General features: G+C 60.7%; 1 protein-coding gene across 1 annotated transcript; it reads left to right on the forward strand.

The window, feature by feature from the left end:
- Positions 1-4,003: 4,003 nt before the first annotated feature.
- LOC123806565 (proline dehydrogenase 1, mitochondrial-like) lies at positions 4,004-22,699 on the forward strand. Its single transcript, XM_045819766.1, has 14 exons — positions 4,004-4,291; positions 8,161-8,369; positions 12,798-12,832; positions 13,174-13,323; positions 14,480-14,544; positions 14,754-14,870; positions 15,308-15,387; positions 16,125-16,206; positions 17,536-17,628; positions 17,721-17,867; positions 18,617-18,792; positions 19,717-19,815; positions 21,945-22,033; positions 22,121-22,699. The coding sequence occupies exons 1-14, from the start codon at positions 4,019-4,021 to the stop codon at positions 22,306-22,308; spliced, it is 1,803 nt and encodes a 600-aa protein (XP_045675722.1). The 5' UTR covers positions 4,004-4,018; the 3' UTR covers positions 22,309-22,699.
- Positions 22,700-22,956: the final 257 nt, after the last annotated feature.

Raw genomic sequence — 22,956 nt, forward strand, 5'->3', positions numbered from 1 at the left:
CAAGCGGGGGTGTCACCATCACTAGGCTGGAGCAGAGAGGGTGGCCCAGTGTCACCAAAGGTCCTGACTCCTGGTCAACCCCATACGACCCAGGTGACACATCTCTACCATCAGGCCCAGATCTGAGGGTGTCAGCCTTCAGGCTCATAGGATGTGCGTGGGGGCCCCCAAGGGGGCTTCAGAGAGACCACAGCTGCAGCTTCCTAGGAAGGCCCTGCCTCTGAGACCTGGCCCAGGACAGCTCAGGCCTCCCCAAGGTCCATGTCCCCAGGACCCATGCCAGCAGGGCAGCCCCTGTGACCTGCTCATCTTTAAGCTTCCCTGCGCCCTCAGGTGCCTCGGGCAGGTGGTGAGAGCTCGACTCTGGTTTGTCAGGTTCTTAGTGGACACAGGGCTAGTGCCAAACACCTTCAGGTTGAGTCTTGGCAACATCCCTGGCCAAGGGTGAGTGTGTGTGTGTGTGTGTGATTATTATTATTATTATTATCCTGAGGAAGAAGCCCCAAACTCTCTGGCACCCAAAGCTCTGGCTCTACAGCCCATGTGCTCTGGGCACGGGGCTGTGCCCAGGACATAACAGGAACTGGGTCACTGCTGCTGTTGTCACATTGTCCTGGGCCTCACGGGGCACGTGCCTGCTAGGTCTTGCTGAAGGCCTCTGGAGCCCTGAGCCAGCCGCCTTCTTCAAAAGAGGGTTCTACTGCACTGACCACAGAGATGCTTGTTTATCCCGTCTCCACTCTGTTGTCATTCGCCCTCTTTGGTCACCAGGTACCTCGGGTCCTCTGGCTTGGCCCCCTTTCAAGGCCTGGGCCCTGGCTGGGCTCCCTGGCTTGTAGGCTCCCAGGATGCCTCTGGCCAGGGCTCACCTGGTGCTAAAACAGACTTAACAATTGGACAAAATGGAAGAAGTGACCTGGGGACAACAAACCTGCTTTCTAATCCTGCCACAGGCCCTAGGGCAGGTTGCTCCTCCCCCTGAGTCTCAGTTTTCCCTGCATAGCACATGCAGCAACGGTGGCCCCTAGACGGGGAGGCCACAGTCACCACCCTCGTCAGCACTCGGAGTACGCTGATTGTTCACAGGGACAGACTCGGGCTGGGGAGCCAAATGCCTTTCTTCACACGTGCATCGTAAGTGACCTTCCAAAGTGGCTGGTGTGGCGAAGTGTGACTGCATTCACACAGCCTTAATGTCAGGAAATGCAATCATATGTTAGCAGTTCTGAAACACACAAAATGACATAGCTCAGTAGAGCTCAGGCAGGATCTGTGAGCACGGCATGGACGGCAGGACAACGTGCCGATGGTGGACCAAAAACGAATCGTTTCACTGAGTACCCATACAAGATGGGACAAGGGAGGGATTCGGAGAAAGGGCTGTGTGGGAGGGACCGCGCACAACACAGCCACATGCCTGCGGCACAAAGGGATTGTAGTCGTCCTGAGGTGGCCGGGCGGGCCTCCCATTAAGGTCTGTTTCCTGCCTGCTTCCACTCAGGAGCTCCTGGCCTGGCACCTGGTGGGGGCGGGGGGGTGACTGGTGGGTGACAACCTCAAGACCAGGTCCACTGAGGCCCTCTCTGACATGCCTCAGTCTCCTGACCTGGAGGACAGGAGCCCCGGCCTCCACCCTCTGCCTCCAGCTACCCCCCACCTGGCTGACCTCCTGGAGGACCCCTGCACAAACCACCTCAGGATCTCTTGTCCTGGGGACCGTGCTTTTAAAATGCACCACCAGCTATTTGCAGCAGAATTGCCTTCTTGGCACTGCAGAGTGTCTGTGAAACTTAGTTGTTTTATTTATTTGCACGTTGGCAGGCCTCTTCCAGGCTGGCCTTGTCTCCACAGGCGCATTGACGGGCAGGTCATCCTCCCAGGAGACCTGGGCACGGCGGTGCTCACTGCCCCCAGCCTCAGCCTGGGGGTGAGAGGATGGTCTCAGCAGAAAGTCCATGCACCGCTCTAGTGTCTCCTCTCTGCAGCCCTGAACCTGGCAGCCCTACCAGCCTTAGCCTCCATGGCCAGGCCATTGGCTTCCTAGAAGCAAATGCTGGAACTGTAACCCCTTTGCTTTTTGTATTATGACCGCTTTTTGAAAAATAAATTTTTAAAAAGATTTTAGTTATTTATTTTTAGAGAGAGGGGAAGGGAGGGAGAAAGAGAGGGAGAGAAACATCAGCGTAAGAAACACCGATCAGTTGCCTCTCATACATGCCCTGACCAGAGACTAAACCCATAACCCAGGCACACGCCCTGACTGAGAATCAAAACAGCGACCTTTTGCTTTGTGTGAGGACACCCAACCAGCTGAGCCATGCCAGTCAGTGCCATAACAGCTTTACTGAGATACAGTTCACATACCATACAACTCACCCATTTCAAGGGTACAGCTGCATGGCTTTTAATATATTCACAGAGTTAAGCAAACATCACCACTATCCAGTTCCAGAGCATTTTCATACCCCAACTCCATACCCATTAGCAGTCACTCCCCATTCCTCCAGGAAACCATTCATCTGCTTTCTGCTTCTGTATAGACTTGTCTATTCTGGGCACTTCCTAGAAATAAAATCATACAACATGTGGCCTTTTGCGGCTGGCTTCTTTCACTTAGCATGATGTTTTCTAGGTTCATCTGTGTGGTAGCACGACACATCAGTGCCACGTTCCTTTTTTATTGCCAAGTAATATTCCACTGTGGGTGCACTACAGTTTGTTTCTCCATGGGTTCATTGATGGACACTGGGGTATGGCTGTTGTGAACTGAGCTGCTGTGAGAAAGGATCACTTGCCCCTGAGCCCATGGTTGCTTGCCCCTGGGTCGAGGAATGTGGGGATGGTAGCTGATCTGCTAAAGGTGGAAATTGAAATGAACTGAAATTGACCCTCTTCATTGCCCTGTTGCCTGGAGGCTGCACGTGGTTAGCAGTGCTGAACAGGGCAGGACATCCAATTCACCAAGATGCATGGAGCACCTGGTGAACCAGGCGAACCAGGTGGGCAAGTGGGGGAAGGGATGCGAGTGAGGCTGCCATCCACAGTCAGACCCAGCACCTGTGGGGGTATAGAAATGTCTTTAGGAGATATGGGAGGGGCCCAGGTGTGAGTGATGGGGAGGGATGTGCTAAAGCAGGCAGTCAGGGCAGGTCCCTCCCAGAAGGTGATATCTAGCTTGTAGGAAGGAGGGGCATCCTAGGTCAAGGTGGGAAGGCCCTTAGGAGTGAAGGGAGGTCCGAGGGAGGTAGCAAAGCCGGTGGCTTTGTTGTCAAGCTCCAAGGGTGGCACTGAGGCCCTGCTGAGGAGGATGGGGAGGGGACTGAAACCAAGGGGACTGCAGGGGTCCAAGGGAGTCTGTGAGTTCCCGGCTGCCCAATGGGTGGGCGGTCGGAATGGAAAGACAGGAGAGAAAGGAAGTTAGGCAAATTCCTAAGGGGCCTCCTTCCTAAGATCAAGCTTTAGGCTCGGGGAAGAGAACGGTTGGCTTCCCAGCCTTTGCCCTTCACGGATTCTCCGCAGACCCGGCTGCCGGGCGTCCAGGCGGCCCAACGACCAGGGAGGAGTCCAGAGGTGCAGGGGTGCAATGGCGCTGACGAGCAGACTCCTGGTGCACGAGGACAGCTGGGCGACTTGAGAAACCCGAGAAGGAATCGCAGGCCCAGCCCCCGGATGCAGCGGGTCTCCTGCAGGGAAGGAGGAGACGGGGTGAGCTCCCTGGGAGACAGGGTCCCCTTTGTGGGTGTGTCTACGGGCTGAGCAGGCTGGTTTCAGGCGTCTGTGGGGTGGCTCAACCGTCAGGATCTGCCACAGTATTTACACTTGCCGGGAACGGCCTGGGGGCGGGGCCTGCAAGGGAGTGGGCGAGGCAGGGCGGGGCGGGGCGGGGCGGGGCTTCCCTGGGAGAGACGCGGGTCCCGGGGCCTTCCGAGAAGAGGGCGCGTCTGGGCGCGGGGCGGGGCCTGAGGGGCGGAGCGGCGGCTTCTACTTAAGCACTCCCGGCACAAGCAACCGCGCAGCCATGGCTCTGAAGCGCATCCTTTCCGCGGTTCGCTCCGGCACTCCTCGCCTCTCCCCGCTGTCAACGGCGCCGGCGACCCACGAGCGGCCCGCCGCGAGCCCGGGGGTCGTGCCAGGACGCGGGGCGGCGGAGCCCGTGCGGCCGCCGGTGCCTACCGTGGACTTCAACAACGCGCAGGAGGCGTACCGTAGCCGGCGCAGCTGGGAGCTGGCGCGCAACCTGCTGGTGCTGCGCCTATGCGCTTCGCGGGTGCTGTTGGCGCACCATGAGCAGGTGCGCACAGGGGCCGGTGGGTGGGCGGCTGCGCGGGGGCGCCCCGGCTTCTTCTGCTGGTCCCGGGATGCGTTATGAAGTTTCAGAGTGTAAAGAAGGGGCCTCTCGAGCATCGCCTATTGCGAGGAAAGTCAGGAAGGGAGGTGTTTCCGGCATTCCTTTTGGGGTCCCTGAATTTTGCTACATCTCAGTACCAACTAAAAACAAAGAAAAATTTTAATTCTTAAGCTATATTCCACGTGCAGTATACAAAGTTGTGATGTGACATTTAAATTGAGTGTCCCCCATGTTGCCCAAAGCGAAGTCTGGTGGTATTGAAGGGTTCATAGCCCAGAACCCCCAAATTCTCAGTGATCCAGGGGCTCCCTAGACACGACCACGACAAACAGATGGTGTTGGGGAAAAACGGGAATTGGCTCAAATATCAAACTCATAAAACTTTAACATGGTAACTGAAAAGTGCGAGGGCTTTGGGGAAGTAAGAAGCAGAACTCTGTCTTAGCGGCTGTCACTCTGGGGTACAGAGATGTACTTATTTCAAGGTGACCCTGGGAGCAGTTTGCAAGGCTCCATTTGCTGGTGCAAAGGCTCTGGAAGGCTCCTCTTGCAGTTGGTGTGGATTTCTCAGGTGGGACTGCTGAGGGCATGGTGCCGCCCCCCTCGGTCCCTGGGGAGCCTGCACGGAGGGGCACTGAGCCATCCTCAGGCTCAGCTAAGTGAAGGCCAGACCCCAGCAGGTGGGAAGCAAGGGCAGAGGCCCAGAATGTCTCGGAGTTTGGTGGCTCCGAGGGGACTGTGAGGCCAGTGGAGGTGTTGGCCTGGATCCCTCCAGAAGCTGCCCTGTCAGGTTTGGAATCTGGGTCTGATTGGGGGGTGGGATTCGGAGGGACAAGGAGCTGAACTGGAGAAGTGGAGGCATCCCGGGGATGGCCAGGTGGAACTGGGATGAGCAGGGCAGGAACTGTGTCCCTGTGTACGTGGAAGGGAGGGGAAGAGAGGGCTTGGAACCAGCTAGGCCAAATTTTGTCTCCACACAGCGTGGACTTTCCTTCCCTGGGTTTAAAACCAGCAGCGAAGCCAGCAGAGCTGGGAGCCCTCGGCTACCACGGGAGGGATGTTTCGCCCCTGCTCTCTCTGTGATGCCTGCTAGGGGTACCTGCTGGAGTGCAGGGACTGAGCTGTGGGTGCCTGAAAGAGGCGGGGGGGCCCATCCAGGCCTTCTCAGATCCTGCATGTGACCTGGGGACACCCTCAAGGAGCCCACTATCAGTGGGGGTGCTCTGCATGCCCCCCAGCATGGGACCTGTTCTACCTTTGTCATTGCTGGTGGTCCCACCAGTGATGGAAGCCTTGGTGCCTGTTGCTGGCGGGAAAGGGGCAGAGGCCCGACGGACTGCATGGACTTGTGGGCCTGTCCTCCCTGACCTCCACCCTGCAGTAAAAATTCCTCTTGCAGGAATTTTTTCCTGCTGAAGGGCACTGGTTTCTGCAGTTCCTGCCGGGGCGGAAGTCATTCGAGTCTGCTCTGAGGGAGGGTCAGAGTACAGGGGCCCACTCTGCACTCTGCATTGGTTTGGGACTCAGAGGTTAGAGAATCCAGGTCTTCCCCAACAAAGGCTTCTGTGTTTGGGTGTGAGCCACTGCAGAAGAGGCTGATGGAAAGAACACTGCAGATGCTGACAGTGGCCCTGCCAGAAGCAGGGAGGAAGAACCCGCTTTACCTGTGCTCTGTAGGCACCCGTGTTTTACAATGAAAACTTGAGTCTGTGTTATTGGTGCAAGATTCTAAATCCACCTGGAGACAAGGTGGGGCAGCCCTTATGCCAGGCAGTGCTGCCCAGATGGTTTCAACGCGGCCACTTTGTTCTGGAGCTGGCTCTAGAACTGTCAGTTCTACCCTGTGTGCCGCCTAGGTGAGAGGGTGAATGACTGGCTCGTGACATGGGTGGCCATGCCCTCCGAGCCCCTCCCGCCCTTGGAGCAGAGCAGAGGAGGTCAGTGCAGACTGCAGTGCCAGGTGTGGGAGGCCACCAGCCCAGGGCCCATCTCAGTCTTCCTGTCAATACAGCGTCAGCCTTACCCTTGCTCCTTCGATGGGTGGTGGCTGTGGTGTCTGCTCTTGCACTACACTGGCAGAGCTGAGGAGCAGGACAGAGGCAGTTGGGTCCACTCAGCCTAAGTGCACCGTTGACCACGTGGCCCGGGCTGGGAGTTTGCTGGCCTGCAAGGAGGCACTTCTGCACTGGGTGCGGCAGGGTCGGTGTGTGCACTGCAGGGCATTTTTTCAGAGCTGCCCATGGCTGTTCCTCCCTGGCTGCGCCTGGGGCGATCCTCGATTACGTTCCACTTCCTGCCAGGCAGCTCTGGCTGGGCGTGAGGTGGTGGGACAGGGAGAGGCTTGCCCTGCCCTCCCCAGATAACATTTTGTTTCCCTTTCTAATCCTCTGTGTAAAAATTTTCACTTTTCTAATCCTCCTTATAAAAACAAGGACTGGACGGAAGCTGCAGCCAGGTAGAGGTGATGGCCTGAAAAGCCTTGACCTTAGGATGCCCTGCAGGTGTGGCCTTGAGGCTTCTCCACAGAGTGTCACCCTGCATTTCCAGGCCTGTCTGCCTCTGGTCCAACGTGGGCTGCTTGGGGCTGGTTTGCAGACTTGCTCATGCTTTTGCTTAGAGTAGAGACTGTTGCTTAAAACCCTGATCCCAAGAGACATTCTCCACAATACAGGGGATCCAGTTATCCACTGGGTTGAGAAACCTCAGGCTGGCTCTGTTTTGGAGCTGGGGTGGGGGCAGTGGGCGCATGGGAATTCCCAGACAGGTGGTGGGTGTGCCGCCCCCCCAGCAGCCATCCCTCAAAGCCTCAGGCCTCCTGCCCTGACTGTCCCCAGTGTGCCAGCTCTTGGAGTCACCCCCCACCCTGGGCCAGCCCCCCTCTCTGGATCTAAGTTCGAAAACACCTCCCGCTCTGTTCTCAATCACCCCTTGGGGTAACCTTGCCCCTCCCTCCTTCAGAGTCTCTCCCCCAGTAGGATGTGAGTGCCTCTGTTTTGCCTGGCCTGGAATTGTGCTGGGCGTGATGCAGCTGCTTAGGGCCTTTGGATGATGACGACAGAAGTCCGGGACGTGATTGGAGGGGACGCTGGGTGGTTCATGGGCGGTTGTCTTCCTCGGGGGCACGTTGGCCTGAGCTGCTGGTGTGTTGTGGCCCTGGGTGACTGTGCTGAATGCCCACTGGTCCTGGGGTGGCCGCTTGTCTGCAGAACTTTGTAGATGGTCACCTGGGTGGTCGGCAGCCCACATCTCACTCCACCTGAGCGCAGATTCTGAACTTTGCACGTGTTCATTTGTTTAACAGCTCTAGGAGAGCCGGCCCCTTACCAGGCACTGTTTTAAGAACTTGGACTAAGCAGTGAACGAACTATTGAAAAATCTGGTGCTCGCCTTCTAGAAAGTTGCACCAAACCCTCCTTTTCCCCAGTGTCATCTTCTGAGGCGTGGACGTTATGAACACGCCCATAGCTGTCTCAGAGAGACCCGCCATTCGCTCCTTTATCCACCGAGTGGTGGTCAGGCACCTGCTGAGTGCAACTGGGGTCATCTGTGAGCCTGCAGGGCAGAGAGGAAAAGTGGCCACAGGGGTGGTCCCTGGGACCCGCCGTGGCCACAGGAGTGGGTGATTGACAGTTGCTGCAAGCAGATAGCAAGCTGCTTTGGGTGGTCTCCACTGTAAAATGGGGGCCGTGAGCCAAGTTTGGCCCTGGGAGAGTAGGTTTTGTGACTTGGTGAAGGGGGCAGGGAAGCAAGGTGTCTTGCTGGGGACAGGGGAGGCTGCTGGCCCAGGACAGCTTCTTCCCTTTGCCTTTCAGCTGCTCCGTCTCACCAGTAGACTTCTGGGACAACGGCTGTTCGACAAGCTTATGAAGATGACCTTCTACGGACAGTTCGTGGCCGGTGAGGACCAGGAGTCAATCCGGCCCCTGATTCAGCATAACAAGGCGTTTGGTGTGGGCTCCATCCTGGACTACGGAGTGGAGGAAGACCTGAGCACAGAGGAGGCGGAGCGCCAGGAGATGGAGTAAGGCCTGCCTGGCATCTGTTGGTGCCCCAGAGCACCGCTGGGGGGCCGGGGACTGGCTGAGGCCTGGGTTGGGAGGGGCCCGGGGCTAGGAGAGCTGCATCTGCCTGATTACTCGGAGCCCTCGTGGGTTCAGCCCTGGGGGCTTGCATTTTCACCTCGTGAGGATTACAGCCCTGTGCTCTCCGGGGCAGCCTGGTGTGTGCAGGGCCGGAGGAGCACTGAGAATAGGGGTCGGCCGCTATTCCCCACAGCGGGGCCCACCCACCGCCTGGCTTTGTGCCGTCTGCACACTGAGAATGGGTTTTGCATTTTTAAATGGTTGAACCGAATCAGAGCAAGAATAATAATTTGTGACATGAAAATTATATGAAATTCAGATGGCTTTCACCCGATGGGGGCAGAGTTTGGTAGCTGTGACAAATGAGCTGGAACGGCTCTCAAGGCCGAGAGCAGGGCTGCCCAATCACACATCAGCCCTGTGACTTCCTGCTCGCTTCTGGGCGGGTCCCTGCTCTGCTGCAGGGACCCCACTGCCCCACCCCTGCCTGGCCCTGGGAGAGACAGCTTCCCCAGACGCAGGTGGGCTCTGCCTGGCGGGTGTGCAGCCTGCCGGGCTCCCGGCTCTGTGGAGAAGGGAAAGAACAGCCAGGAAGAGCAGGCTGGCCGGGCGTCGCCCCATGAGGCCGACACCTTGCTTGTTGCCTGGGCAGTGAGTACGGAGACCCTTCCCTGGACCTCTGCGCTGGGTCAGAACTAGGTCACCCTCTGCTTCCTGGCGCAATGTCCTGAGGGGAAGCCCAAACCGCTGAAAAACCTGCTGTCTCAGGCTGTGGAGTTTGCTCTGGCCCGGGGAGGTGGGGGGGGGCAGGAAGGAAAGCTGTCACGTGAGGCTGCCGGCCTGGGAACAGAATGTCCGAGACTCACAGCAGTCAATTGGGCTAGGGAGCCCAGCCCCTGTCTAGTGATTCGCTGTCTTGGAGGCGGGGTTCTCTGGCTGAGCACCCCTTCTGTTCCCAGTGGGGGCCGTGGCTGCCTGAGGACGAACTAATGAGCTGTGTGTCCTGCCATGTCAGGGTGGGGGCTGGGTGGCTTCACAGTGGGATTTTCTCTGGTTTGAGAAGCCTGCTTTCCCAGGGTGGCCTGCCTGGCTTCCTTCCCGTCCTGCTGAGGCACCTGTGCCCTTGCACTGGTCACAGTTGGTGCCCTTCGTCCTGCTGGAGCGCCACATATGGGCTCTGGGGCGTGAGCGGTGGTCCCTCCCCATCCTAACAGGGTGACCATCATCGATGCCTGTGGCACGTGTCAAGGACTCAGGCCCAGCTCTGTTGCCGGAGGGGCTGGGCCTGAGAGGTGGGACCAGGCTTGCAGGCGCTGGTCTGCACTATTCAGATGCCTGCCTGGTGGACTGGGTGTTCCTGGCCGGGGGTGGCTTTAAACATGGCCTTGAACCCTGCTCTCGGCAGTGACGTGGAGGCCATGGCCCCAAATGAAAGTGGAGGGTGGGGATGGCTGGGCCTGCCTCAGGCGTCACTGTAAAAGGCACAGAAAGTAAAGAGGATCTAAAGACATGGGAGGCCCGGTTGGCCTGAAGGCATGACGAGTGGACCCAGGAGGCCTTCTCAGGGCGGGAAGCAGGAGGTGGGGAACAGTAGCCATCTAGGGAGGATGTGGGATGGTGTTTCCCAAACACGTTAGGAGGCAGAGGCCAGTGGCCCAACTCTAGGAGAGGGCCCCTTGGGGTGTCCCCAGAAGGCTGGGAGCCATGGGGGTGGGGCAGGGGACTGGGGTTTCTTCCTGATGGTCAGGACACCCGGGGACCCTGTGGATGGCAGATGTGTCTGTCCTGCTTGTGCAGCCCCAGGGCTGGCTGGGAGCTGGCCGGGCTCTGTTCCCCGGCGTGGTGGCGGCTGCCCTGGGATGAGTGCAGCGCACACAGAATGTTACAGATGCTGCCTGGAACCGGGCCCGGGGAGGCCTGGGGGGTGGGCGTGCCGGCAGGAGCGCCCCATGGGCTTGGCCGAGCTCCTCCCCGCTCCTGCTGCCTGACCTACATCTCGCCAGGGATGTCTGGAGTGAGAGGGGCTGGCCTGATCCCCCCTCACTGTCCACTCCTCTCTGAAAGGCGTCCCACTGACAAGTCTGGCCAGGCAGCTGCTGGGAACTGAGCTTGGACTTGGCTGAGGGGCTGCTTGGGTCTTCCTGTCACCTCCACAGACCCCTGGGTCTCTGTGTTCTTTCTCTCCTTCCCCCTTCCCCCCAGTGTGCTTCGTTCTCCCGGTCCTGGGGCCTGCACAGGTGTGTGCGTGTGTACACACACACGTGCACAGTAGGGGTTCTCCTCCTTCCCGCCATGGTGCTGTGGTCTCCACTCTCAGATCCCAACAGATCCTGGCACGGCTGTCTTTGTCTCCTTGTGACCCATGCACCTGACCTGAGGCTGTGCAGCCTGCCCGGTCCCTCTGCTCAGCCCATTTCTGAATTGCTTCCCCTCTGGTCTGTACCCAGGAGGTTCAGGGATGGAAATAGCCCTGGCCTCCGGCAGCTTTCCTGCCACTGAGCACGCTGGGCGAGAGAAAGGGAGAGTCCTCGGAGCCTGGTTATACCAGTCAGGCAGAATCTCGATCTGGTGACTCAGGCCCCGGGAGCCTTTCTGCTGGGTAATGGCCCCGTCTGACAGCAGGAGGGTGTGGGGCTGGAAGGCAGGTAACTGTGTGGCTGACGTTCAGAGAGCGGGGCTGTGGTCACAGAGCAGGCTGAGTCCGCCAGCTGCCGCCCTCACTGGCCAGGCCCCTGCCTTAGTGCCCACGGTGGGCTCCCGTGTCGGGCCTCCACTGTAGTGGATGGCTTTTGCCTGGTTGTGGCTGGGCCACAGCTCGGAGGGGGGGGGCTGGTCTCATCGGTGCCCTTGCCCAGGGGCCTCAGGTTGGGGTGGGGACGGGAGCTCCTTGTTCCCGCAGGGAGGTCGAGTTCGGGGCCAACACTGTCACATCCCTCACCCTCTTCTCTTCTGTCACATCAGGCACTCGCTTCTGCTTGGCATGAGGTTGCCGGCCATTCTTGTCCCCAGCCTGTGGCCACATGGGGATACCGCTTCGCGGGCAGCACCTGGCCCCTTGGGTCCTGACCTAGGCCTTCTGTCTCATGCCATCCCGGACTCAGGCCCTAGGGTGGTACAGAAGCCAGGCCTGTAGGGACGGCTCCCCAGAGGGTAGATGGGCACCTGGGACTTGCTTTGGGGGCAACCAGGTGAAAGTTGCCGTAGCTGCTTGAGTCACGTGAGGCCTCCACAGGTGCAGGTGCCTTTCAGCAGCTTATCTGGCTTTACCTGGGCCTGGAGTGCCCCTGGGGGAACTCAGCACCCTTCCCTGCTGGGGCGTGAACAGGCTGCAGGCGCCCCACCCCACCCTGCGGGTATGACCAAGGGTTGGGAGGCCATGCGACGGGTGTAGGGCTGCAGCCGAGCCCTCTCTGGGTGACTGGCTGACGAGGCCTTCAGTACAAATTCCGGTGACAGATGAAGCTGGGGGGGTGCCACCCCTGGACTGGCGGCAGCGATGGGAGTGTTCCCTTCATCTGAAGACAGCCATGACGCTTGCTGTCCCAGACTCCATGGCCACTGGGAGGAGGAGGTGGGGGTGGGCCAGGCAGGGCATGGCCAGGCAGAGCCAGGCAGGGGGCAGCTGGGGACGGTGGAGAGGCCAGTGTGGCTGAGTGCTGGTCGGGTGGGGCAGCCAGGGCCCAGGGCTGCCTCGCTGTCCTGTCCCTGTGAAGCCCGGGGGTGTTATTCAGGTCTGATGGGAGGGTTTTCAGTTTAAAAGAAAAACTCCAGTTGCTGCTAGATCATAAACCTGAGGGACAAGAACGAAGCAGGGTGCCGGGGGCTGGAGGGGGGTGGGCAGGAGGCCAGCCTCGGCCCCGGTGGTTGAGGTACCTGGATGTGGGGGTGGAGAGTGAAGCAAGGGGCCCCGCTGGCTGATTCGGGGAGTTGTGTGCGCCAGCGGCTGCCCGTCTGTTCCTCACCAGCCCTGCCTGGCTCCACAGCTGTCTCTCTTCCAGAGGGCGCTCCTTCACGGACTTGCCTGGGCTGTTCAGAGAACCACCCCCCAGCAGGTGGTCTTACTTCTCAGACACTCTGGAGGGGCTCCACCCATGGGGAACCTGGGGCCTCTCCAGGTGCAGGGCTTGGAGGCCGGGTCGCTGCGGAGGCCACTGCCCCTCCCAGCTCAGAGAAGGGGACCCTGGAGGCCTAGTGGGAGGGGCGGTGAGTCACTCCTACTTGTCCTGGCTCACCCAGCCCTCCCCACACAGCCTCTGGTGGTCAAGTTCAGGTCTCAGCCTCTAGTGTTCTCTCACCCTGATGGGTTCATACTGTCGGTGGTACTCAAGGCGCCATGACCCTGACCCTTGCCCTCTCTCTTCCCACAGGTCCTGCACCTCCGAGGCTGAGCGGAAAGACAGAGGTGAGCAGTGGCCAACAGATGCTTTCACCGCCCCCCCCCCCCCATGGCCTGGGTCCTGGATGGGACACAGCCAGCCCAGGGGACAAGGGGTGGTGCCCAGTTCTGACCCATGTCCTAGGGCACATCCTCATGGTCCTTGGTCAGTCTGGCTCTGCCTGCCGGCCCAGGTCTGCCATGGGATTAGGGCTCTTCCAGGCAGCAGCGCGTGTCCAGGGCTGGGTGGCACTGGACGCTGGCAAACAGCCGTCCGCACAGTGTCGGGGAGCCTCGGGGCATCTTGGGTGCTGGGCCTGAGGCTGGAGCCGGTTGTGGAGTTGGGTCAGAGCTCAGGCCGTTCGCAGGAGCCAGTAAGAGAGAGAAGCAGTACCAGGCCCACCCGGCCTTTGGAGACCGCAGGGACGGCGTCATCAGCGCCCGCACCTACTTCTACGCCAATGAAGCCAAGTGTGACAGCCACATGGAGACGTTCCTGCGCTGCATTGAGGCTTCAGGTGGGGCCTCGCTCTTTGCCGGCTGTCCCCTGGCCAGGCCCAGCCTGGGCCTACCGGCGGCAGGTGGACGTGTGGCGGGAGGCCCGGACCGGAGCACCCACTCAGGCCTCCCTCTCTGTCTGGGCGGCCCTGGTGGTTGTGTGGGTGACCTGGGGTGACCGGGTGGGAGGGTGACAGGGAGCCACAGGTGAGACTTCAGTCACACTGGGGTCACTACTGCACCCAGCGCCTCCACAAAGAGCCTGGTTGCCTCCAGGAGGGGGTCCCCGCCCCTTTCCTGGATCCAGGTGCCCGGTGTGTGGACCCTCGGGAGGGCTTTCAGTGGTTGACGGCCCCCAGCTCTGGCAAGGGCAGATTTCTGGTCGTGCACGCACGGGTGCGCTGAGGGCTGCACCGCTCAGGGAGCTGGTGCCGGATCCTCTTTAGTGGAGAATTCCTCCGCACACGGCCTCGGGGCCGAAGCACCTGCCGGGGGAGGTGGGTAGTTGGGGGGTGCCTGAGGCCTTCATGTCCTGTAGTCTTTCGAAAGCCACCAGGTCACACTGTGCCCCACACTGTGCATCCTCAGCAGCCCCCTTGTGATGGCAAAGTGGGGTCCGCACTTTCTGAACACTTTAGGAAGTGGGAGCGAGTGATGGTCAGGAGTAGCCTTCTGAGAGCAGCGCTGGGGAGGCCTTGGCCGGTCAGGCCCACACCTGGCTGTCCAGTGCCCAGTGCCAGGGGTGTCTGGGCACCTCCCTACCCGCTCCGCCTGGGGACAAACAGACGGGGGGGGGGGGGCTCACACGGAAGTGGAGCCGTGCTCGGGAGGCCAGAGGACAGGTGCAGATGCAGGGGTTGAGCGACCCCCATGCTCCAGCCTGCTCTCTGCTCTGCGGGCGTGTGTTCTGTGAGCCCGCTGGGGCAGCGGGGAGAGGAGACTGAGGCAGGGAGAGGGCGTGGTCATCGGGACTGGGTAGGAATGCGCAGTCCTCCCCACCGCCTTCCTGACCCACGTAGCAAATGCCAATGAGCCACTGTTCCCACCTCCCGGGTGGGTGTGGGGAGCAGCCGTGTCCACTGTGGTTTATGAGCGAGCACAGGCTCCGGGTCCTTGATCCCCGCCCCTCGCCCCCACCCCCTGAGCCCTAAGGGCCCTTCCTGTGGCTTCCCACAGGTGGAGCTAGCGATGATGGCTTCACAGCCATTAAGCTCACCGCGCTGGGGAGACCCCAGGTTCTGGTAAGTGCTGGAAACATCTACATGCAGAGAGAGTTTGCAGGACCTGGGGGCAGCTGTGAGCATTAAGTGAAAGCTCACGTGCCTGTACCTTTGGGGCTGAGAGCCAGGTACACAGGTGGGCTGGGGCGGGGGCCAGGGGCTATGCGGGGGTCCTGGGGGCAGGGAGCTGGGCGTGCGCCTGAGATGGCAGCCCAGGCCTGCACTTGCAGCTGCAGTTCTCAGATGTGCTGACCAAGTGGAGACGGTTCTTTCACCAAATGGCTGCCGAGCAAGGGAAGGCCGGGCTCGCTGCCACGGACACGAGGCTGGAGGTGGCGGCACTGCAGGTGGGCAGCCCTTCCCTAGTAGTGTGAGTGGGTGGACCTGGCGGGGCTGGGGAGGCGCCCTGCCCAAGGAGGACTGGCTGGGCCGTATCTGAGATGGGTTCCTAGGGCTGCTCCGGGGCCTGGGACCTGCCCTGAGGCTGCCAGGGTTTGTCTGGGAAGGCGTCTGACCGGAGGCCGGGGACAGGAGAGTGGCGGAGGGGCAGGCCCTGCAAGGAGCAGTGCTGTGGGGCTGCAGGGACGGGGGTGGGGGGTGGCGGGGGAGGGCGTCGGGACCTGCGGGGATAGACTCCACTGTGGATCAGCAGCCTAGCCTGAGCCGCATCCTGTTCTCACTAACATGCAATCAGGTCCAAGCAGATCACAAACCAACAGGCAGAACTAAGTGTTAGTGAGTGGGGCTCGGGGTGCCAGGGGACCGACACCTCTCACTTCTCAAGGAAAGCGTGGCGAAGATGGGCATTGCGTCCAAGAAGGAGATCGAGAGCTGGTTCACTGCAGAGACCCTGGGTGTGTCTGGGTAAGAGCAGCCCCTTGGCTGAGAAGGTGGGGGTGTCGGCCCCTCTTCAGCTGTGGTTCCAGCTGGGTCCCTGCAGCCTGCCCCAGTCCTGGTCACCCTCCTCATCAAGTCTGTGGGCCTTGAGGTGATGGTGCTAAGGAAAACGCGCCCCTGAGATGCACAGGGTGGGAGCTGACAGGGAACCCGGAGGCCATGGATGAGGGCCAGCGGCTCGAGCACAGGGCCAGGTGACTGTGCTGCTCGGCAGGAGTGCCAGCCAGCAGACAGGTGAAGGGTCAGGGCAGCTAACGCCTGGAGAGCCGCTGACTTCATCTTTAGGGTGCTGGGGGCTGGGACTGAGGTCCCCGGGGCCCCTGGGCTGGCAACAGGATGCTTCGTGCTTGCATACCGTGCGTGCTTCTGCCTGCTCTCCCTTGTCTGCCCGCCCCCCAGACTGATGTGGCCAGTGGTGGTCTTTGTGCAGGCCCTGCGTTTTCCTAGCTGCCACCGCCCCTCTGCAGAACATGCCCGTGTTTTGGTTTTCATTTGTTAAACAGATGACGACATTTACATTTTATCTGTCTTTTGAAACTGAACACTGGGGCAGGTTCTTCGGGGACTGGGTTTGGAGGTGCTCTTTTCAGGGGATGGGCTGGTTTGGGGTCCAGGCTCCCAACAGATCCTGGCACCATGGGTAAGGCTGCCTGGCTGGCTGGAGAAGCGGCCGTGCCGCTCTGCTGACCCACGGTTGCCCGCAGCACCCTGGACCTGCTGGACTGGAGCAGCCTCATCGACAGCAGGACCGAGCTCTCCAAGCACCTGGTGGTCCCTAACATGCAGGTGCGCCGTGCCCCCCACCCCCCCACCCCCCGTCTCAGGGGATGCCAGGACGGGCTGGGTAGTGTTCCCTGTGCCTTAGCCTGCTGTCCTCCCGGGCCGTGTGAGACCCTGGGGTCTAGAGGGAAGAAGACAGGCCCATCAGTGCCCATGGAGAGGGACGGAGACCCTAGAGGACAGGGGTATCTGGGGAACCTCCCCCACGTCATCTGCCCTTGCACGCTGGGTCACCCCAAACCTCATTGGCCTTGAAAGGGCAACACGTTTTGCTCCTCTTCGAGGTTCTAGGTGGCCCTCAGATTTCCCTGCTGTTGTATTCAGAGGGTGGCAGGAGCGGGGTCACTGTAGAGGGTCTCCACCCACACAGCCAGCTTTCGGCCAGGGCTTCCTCACCACATGGCTGCTGGGTCCCCAGTGTGAGTGTCCCCAGGAGTCAGGAAGAAGCTCTGTCCCCTCTTCTAGCCTAGCCCCTGAAGTCCCACAGCATTACCTGTGCCCAGTCCCGCTGGTTAAAAGTCAGTGACTGGCGGGCCTGTGTACGCAGGGAGGGATAAGACCCCACCTGCCCGTGGGAGGGGTGTCTAGGAATTTGCAGCCATGTGGAAACCACCTCCTAAGCAGGGATGCGAACAAGCAGCAGAGGCAAACACTGTCTTCCACACACCTCCAGCCTAGGCCACTGAGGGCCCAGCCCCCACACTGAGACACTGAGGAGCCCTCTCCCCGGTGTGCCCTGGACAGGGTTGGTGGGCAGGTGGGGCGAGCAGAGGGCCCAGGGCTGCACAGGCCTGCAGAGTGTGTGCCCACCGCCTTCACATGCCATGCCAACCTGCCCCACTCCCTGAAGGCCACCACCAGGGGGCGGTGCCTCCGTCCCTTGTCAATCTGTGTTGAGAGCTGTCCCTGTCTTCCTGTAGCCCTGGTTTCTCTGAGCCCACTCCCTGCTTGGGGCTGAGACTTTCCTGGTGATCGGATGGGTCAAAGGTAGCTTCCTTAGTTGTCTGGGGGCAGAAGGGGGACCCTCAGCTTACTGGGGAGGCTGTGGGAGCAGATGCCTTGGGGGCAGGTCTGACCTGAGGCAGCTGACTGGCTGGCTGGGAGGTTACGCCCCCAGGTGGCCTTGTTGCTGGGTCACCAGCTGGCCTCAGGGCAGGGCACTGACCTTCATGCACAAACAGGGTGGAGGAGGGGCCCAGGTGAGGGGGTCTCGCTGGTCCTGGGGACCAGGCAACAGGTGTTGGTAGGCTCTGGGCTAGGGCGGGGGGGTGCTGGCTTCGAGAGCAGTGTGGTCCAGGGCCCTGCTGTGGCCTGACCGCGTGCCACCCCCCCAAGACAGGACAGCTGGAGCCTCTGCTCTCAGGGTTCACCGAGGAGGAGGAGCAGCAGATGACGCGGATGCTGCAGAGGATGGACACCCTGGCCAAGGTCGAGGGCCTGGGATGCGCCCAGGGGCTGGGGGGGGCACCTGCCTCTCCTGAGCCCCCGACAAACCCTGTCTCCCACCCCTGACCTCTAAGAAAGCCTTGGAGGTGGGGGTGCGGCTGATGGTGGACGCCGAGCAGACCTACTTCCAGCCGGCCATCAGCCGCCTGACGCTGGAAATGCAGCGCAAGTTCAACGTGGAGAAGCCGCTCGTCTTCAACACGTACCAGTGCTACCTCCGGGTGAGGCCCACCACCGCCCCACCAGGGCCACGGCTGCAGGGAAGGCCGGCCCCTCCTGGGGGCCCCTGGTCCCAGACGAGGGTGTTGAAGGGGCAGGAAGACAAGGAGGGAGCTCATGTAGGGCCCACGTAATGTGCTTTCATCCCCAGATGTCGTTGAAGCCTTTAGGGATGACCCTTTTCTCCCGTCTTGGTTGGGTCCCTCTGAGAATCCAGTGAAGGCTCTGGCCCTTCTTGGGAAGACAATGGGGCTGGAATTGTGCTGCTTCCTCAGTGACTCCTCAGGGTGGGAGCCCCGCGCACAAACCGAGAATGGGCCGCCGCTGGGGGGCCAGTGAGGCGTTTGGGGGCGGTGGGTGGGTGTTGAGGCTGTGGGGGCAGGGGGCTCTCCAGGCAGGCGCCCACCCCAAGTCAGCCCGAGGAGACTGCCGTGTACTGTGGCTGCAGGCACCTGGCCTGTCCCCTCGAAGGACTGCCTCCAGGCCAAACAGAAGAGGCTGCAGGTAGCCTCTCTGTCAACATTCCTTGAGGGCAGAGGTCAAAGGGCTCCGTCACCCACACCTGTCTCCCAGATCCCGAGCACCCATAGGGCCCCGGGCACCTCAGCCAGCTGCTGTCGCCCTGGTGCCCCTGGCAGACTGTGCCCCTGATGCTCTTGGGCCCAGGAAGCCCCTGGGGCGGGCGGCGGGGGGTTGTTGCTGGCTGGAGAGGGGCTGACCTAGTTACTGACTTTTGACTTTGACTCTGCAGGATGCCTATGACAACGTCACCATGGACGTGGAACTGGCTCGCCGTGAGGGCTGGTGCTTTGGAGCCAAGCTGGTGCGGGGAGCATACATGGCCCAGGAGCGGGCCCGTGCCGCGGAGATCGGCTACGAGGACCCCATCAACCCCACGTACGAGGCCACCAACGCCATGTACCACAGGTGCGCCGGGCCTCCTTGGCCCCCAGGGCTTTGGCCCCTGCGGAGGGGAGTGAGGAAACCTCGAGGGAAATGTCCCTCCTCGGTGCTGGAGCTGAGCCAATGGACCCCCATCCAAAGGGGGAGCCGCCCTGGGGGTCGGAAGCTTCTGGTAGGAGCAAAGCTTTTGCCCTCAGGCCCGAACTGATTATTTTCTCTGCTTTTGCTTTACTTTTTCAAACACATTAAGGTGGCTTTTTAACAGAAAAGTCGACTGGACTAAACTGAGCTCGCCTGGGTCCTGGCAGCTCCTGCTGGTGCCCGAGTGCCCTCCCCACACTGCACCCGCCTTGCCTCTGGGGCCGCCTGTTGTGGTGTCTGGTGCCACCGGGACAGGCCAACCTCGTGCCATTTCTCTTGGAGGCTGCGTGGATGGTTGTAAATTCAGAGACCACAGCGTCTCCCCTCACCGCCCGGCACCTGCTCGTGCAGCCCATGTGGTGGCTGGCGCCTTGCGCTCCCCACTGTCCTTGCTTTTCTGGAAAAGCTGTACCTGGATCCCCCAGGTCAGCAGCAGACCATCGCAGCCACTACTGGAATTGGAGCTGCCAGGTCAGACAGCAGGCACCTGGCGGAGTTGCTTTCACTGCCAGGAGGAGGCGCTGCCCCCACACACCCACCCTAAATTTCCTAGAAGACCCTTTCCTGAAGCTGTGCCTGTCATGGGCACACAGGGCACTCTGCCTCAGCTGGGTCCCTCTGAATGTCTAGACCTTGAGATGCTCACCTTTTCTCTCAGTCTCAAGGCGCTAAGGAGGGACAGGTGCTCCCTGCCTCAGTCCTGTCGCCATGGGCACCTTTGGGAGGGGCAGGCTTGCTAGACAGCCCCGGGCCTTTGCTGCTGTGGGGGACACTCCAGGCCCAGGCTCACGTGTCCCCCCCCCCCAGGTGCCTCAATTATGTCCTGGAGGAGCTGAGGCACAACGCCAAGGCCAAAGTGATGGTGGCCTCCCACAACGAGGACACAGTGCGCTTCACGTTGCGCAGGTAGGCACCCCCTCCCCTGCCCCAGCGGTCCAGGTGCTCCCTGGGCAGGGCACCTGGAGGGCTTGGCAGCGCTGGCTTTGGTGCCTCCCAGGCCCCCATCCCGCCAAGGCCGCCTGGGCCTTGGCTCTACTGTAGCAAAGGCTATTTGCGGTTAATTTGGTTCTTGAAATTAAAACCTTACTGAAGTTTCAAATTCAAGTAAGTTTATTAGGTGACTGAAATAGCTCATTAAAATGCAGACAGTGTGAAATGTTGGAATGCCTCAGCCTCTGATGCCTGGTCTCTTAATGAACAACACCCCCCTCCCCCCCGGCCCCCTCACTGCCATGGAGCAAAACTGGCAGAACCCTTACAAGTCAAGTACATGAATACGGCGAAGCAAATCCTTATATATTCCCTGTTCTTCTATCTCATGTCCTAACCCAAGCAGCCCTCACCAGGGCTTCTAGTTCCCCTGCTTCTCCCCAGTCTCTGCCTTCCGGGGGCTTCCCCAGAGTAAAGCAGGGGCCCCCGTCCCCCCGTGGGAGCACCCCAAGCCCAGGACTTGCTGCTGAGTGGGGTCTCCCAAAGGAGCGGTGAAGGTGCAGGTGGGGTGAGGGTGCAGCCTGGAGAGCTGGCTGCTAGTTCTAAACCCACCCAGTAACGTCGCTGTCCACGCTTTGCTCACGGTGGTGCTGCTTTTTCAGTCTGAAGTTGCAACTGCAAACCGCCATTCCTAACGCACGGCAGTGGCAGCCACCATGCTCGGGAACCTGAGCGCCAGGGCTCCCTCCTGAGCGCTGCTGCCAGGGTTGGGGGTCTGGCGGTTTCCGGTGGGGGCAGAGCAGAGTCCCGGCTGTCTTCTTCCCTTCATCCCTGGGGACTTCTCAGGTCCTCATTTCCCACCTTGGCCGCCCCAGTCTTGTCGCTGGGTGTAGGGGGGCCCGCTTGCGTGCGCAAGGATGAGTTCTGGCTTCAACTGTTAAAATGAACATGATGGAGCCACAAATTTTAGAACATGGCTTTCCCTTAGGATTAAAAATGGTATTCTGTGAAGGAGCCTTGATTGAGGTTTGATCCCTTGGGTGCCGGGGTCCTGCTCTGGGCAGCGGCGAGCCCATGAGGCCGACGGGTGGACAGTGGTGCTCCGTAGGCTTCCATTATGAAGGCCGTGGTCCGCGCCAGTGCCGACCTTTACAGCTGGGGCCACAGGCTCAGCTACTGGGAGGCTGGCCGGGCAGAGAACTAGGAAGCTTCTCCGTGTGGAGCTTGCCCCCTGCACGGCTCCCTTTCTTCTACATCTTCCCGCTGAGACACACCACGGCAGCCCCTGCCCAGATGCAGTCTCCTGCCTCCCGGGGGGGGGGGCCCACCACTGTCTGAGACACATCACAGCACCCACTGCCCCAGATGCAGTCCCCCCCGCTCCCGGGGGGCCCCACCAACATCTGGGCAGCACTAACAGGAGTGCGAGCCACATCTCTTAACTCTCTGTGTGTTGGTGGCCACATTAAAACAAAAAAATGAGGTTGATTTCAATGATGCATTTCAATTAACCCAACACATTCAAGCTATTACCATCTAAACACGCATTTGGTGTTTCTGGAAAATGACGAGACGCTCTGCATTCTCTTTTCGCACTGTCTTCACAACCCCACGTGTGGTTCATGCTGGCAGCACCAGCCACCTTCCAAAGACTCCGTGGCCACTGGTCACTGCCTTACGGGACAGCAACCAGCAGGGTGTGACAAAGGGCCTGGCTGGGGTTGGGGGGTGCCAGGCGAGAGGCACGAGGCACTGAAGTGGAATGGCTGGAGGAAGGGGCAGCACAAGGGCTGCAAGCTGCCACACGTGGGGCAGGCTGCTGGGTGGGGCCCCCTCTCTTGGGTCAGAGCACCAGCAATGGGGGTCTGGGCCAGCAGGAGGAAGGGGCCATTGGGGAGTGAGCACAGCAGGAGGGGAGGCTGGCTAGGGAGGGAGGGAACTTGGTAGTCGCAGGCTGGGGTGGGAGTTGCAGGGCAGAGCTCCTGCCCACGCTCCACCCTGAGGGGTGGAGGGGAGAGCATGTGGATGGGGGTCTGAGGGTGGCAGAGGGGCTCAGAGCCAGCACAGGGCCCAGGGGGCTCACCTGCCACCTTGCCCCCTTACAGGATGGAGGAATTGGGCCTGCACCCCGCTGACTGCCAGGTGTACTTTGGACAGCTGCTGGGCATGTGTGACCAGATCAGCTTTCCGCTGGGTGAGCGAGCGGGCCTCCTGGGGGGTGCGGGATGGTGTTGGGGGGCCGGGCAGGGCTGGGACTGATGGCCTCTGCCTGTGCACGCAGGCCAGGCAGGCTTCCCTGTGTACAAGTACGTGCCCTACGGCCCCGTGATGGAGGTGCTGCCCTACCTGTCCCGCCGTGCCCTGGAGAACAGCAGTGTCATGAAGGGTGCCCAGCGGGAGCGGCGGCTGCTGTGGCAAGAGCTGAAGCGGAGGCTCCGCACAGGCAGCCTCTTCCACTACCCAGCCTAGTGCCCGTGGGCCGCCACCGCCACCAGACTTGGCCTCCAGCTGGGGCAGGGGTCTGTGGGTCCAGGTGCCCCGGGCCAAGGCTGTGCCAGCCCAGCCTCACAAGCATTCACCTTTTGACACCTAAGACTATGAGACCTGCTCCAAGTGGGGCCTGTGCGACCCCAGCCCCAGCCAGGATGTGGGCACTCAGGTGTAGGCCGGCTCTGATACCTGCCACAGCCAGAGACGGCCAGGAACCACCCTTTGAGTGGGAACTGCCCCGTCTCTGTCTGCCTTTCTGACCCAAAGCCCGCCTCCCAGCAAGGTCTAACCCACAGAGCTAAAGCCCCCCCAGGTGGAGGGTGGCCATGCTGAAGAAGGTGGGCTGACCAATAAACCACTATTTCTGCAATTAAGAGCCTCAAAGCCCTTTCCGTGGGGGGCGGGTGTGGGGGTGGCCCCCAAGGCCTGAGAAATCTCACCTCAGTCTCTGCCTCTTCTGAACCCTGTGCCCCTGGGGGCCCGGCCCATGCCTCCCTCCGGACAGTACCGCAGTTCCTGCCATGCAGGGTGCTGGACCCCCCGCCCACCCAGATAACAGCAGGGCCAGACTTGGACCAAGGCAGATAGGATGTTCCCGGGGTGGGTGCTGCCCCATCCTGGGTCTCT

Source organism: Phyllostomus hastatus, unplaced genomic scaffold (assembly GCF_019186645.2).
Source record: "Phyllostomus hastatus isolate PE091 unplaced genomic scaffold, TTU_PhHast_1.1 phas_scaffold_387, whole genome shotgun sequence".
Taxonomy (NCBI): domain Eukaryota; kingdom Metazoa; phylum Chordata; class Mammalia; order Chiroptera; family Phyllostomidae; genus Phyllostomus; species Phyllostomus hastatus.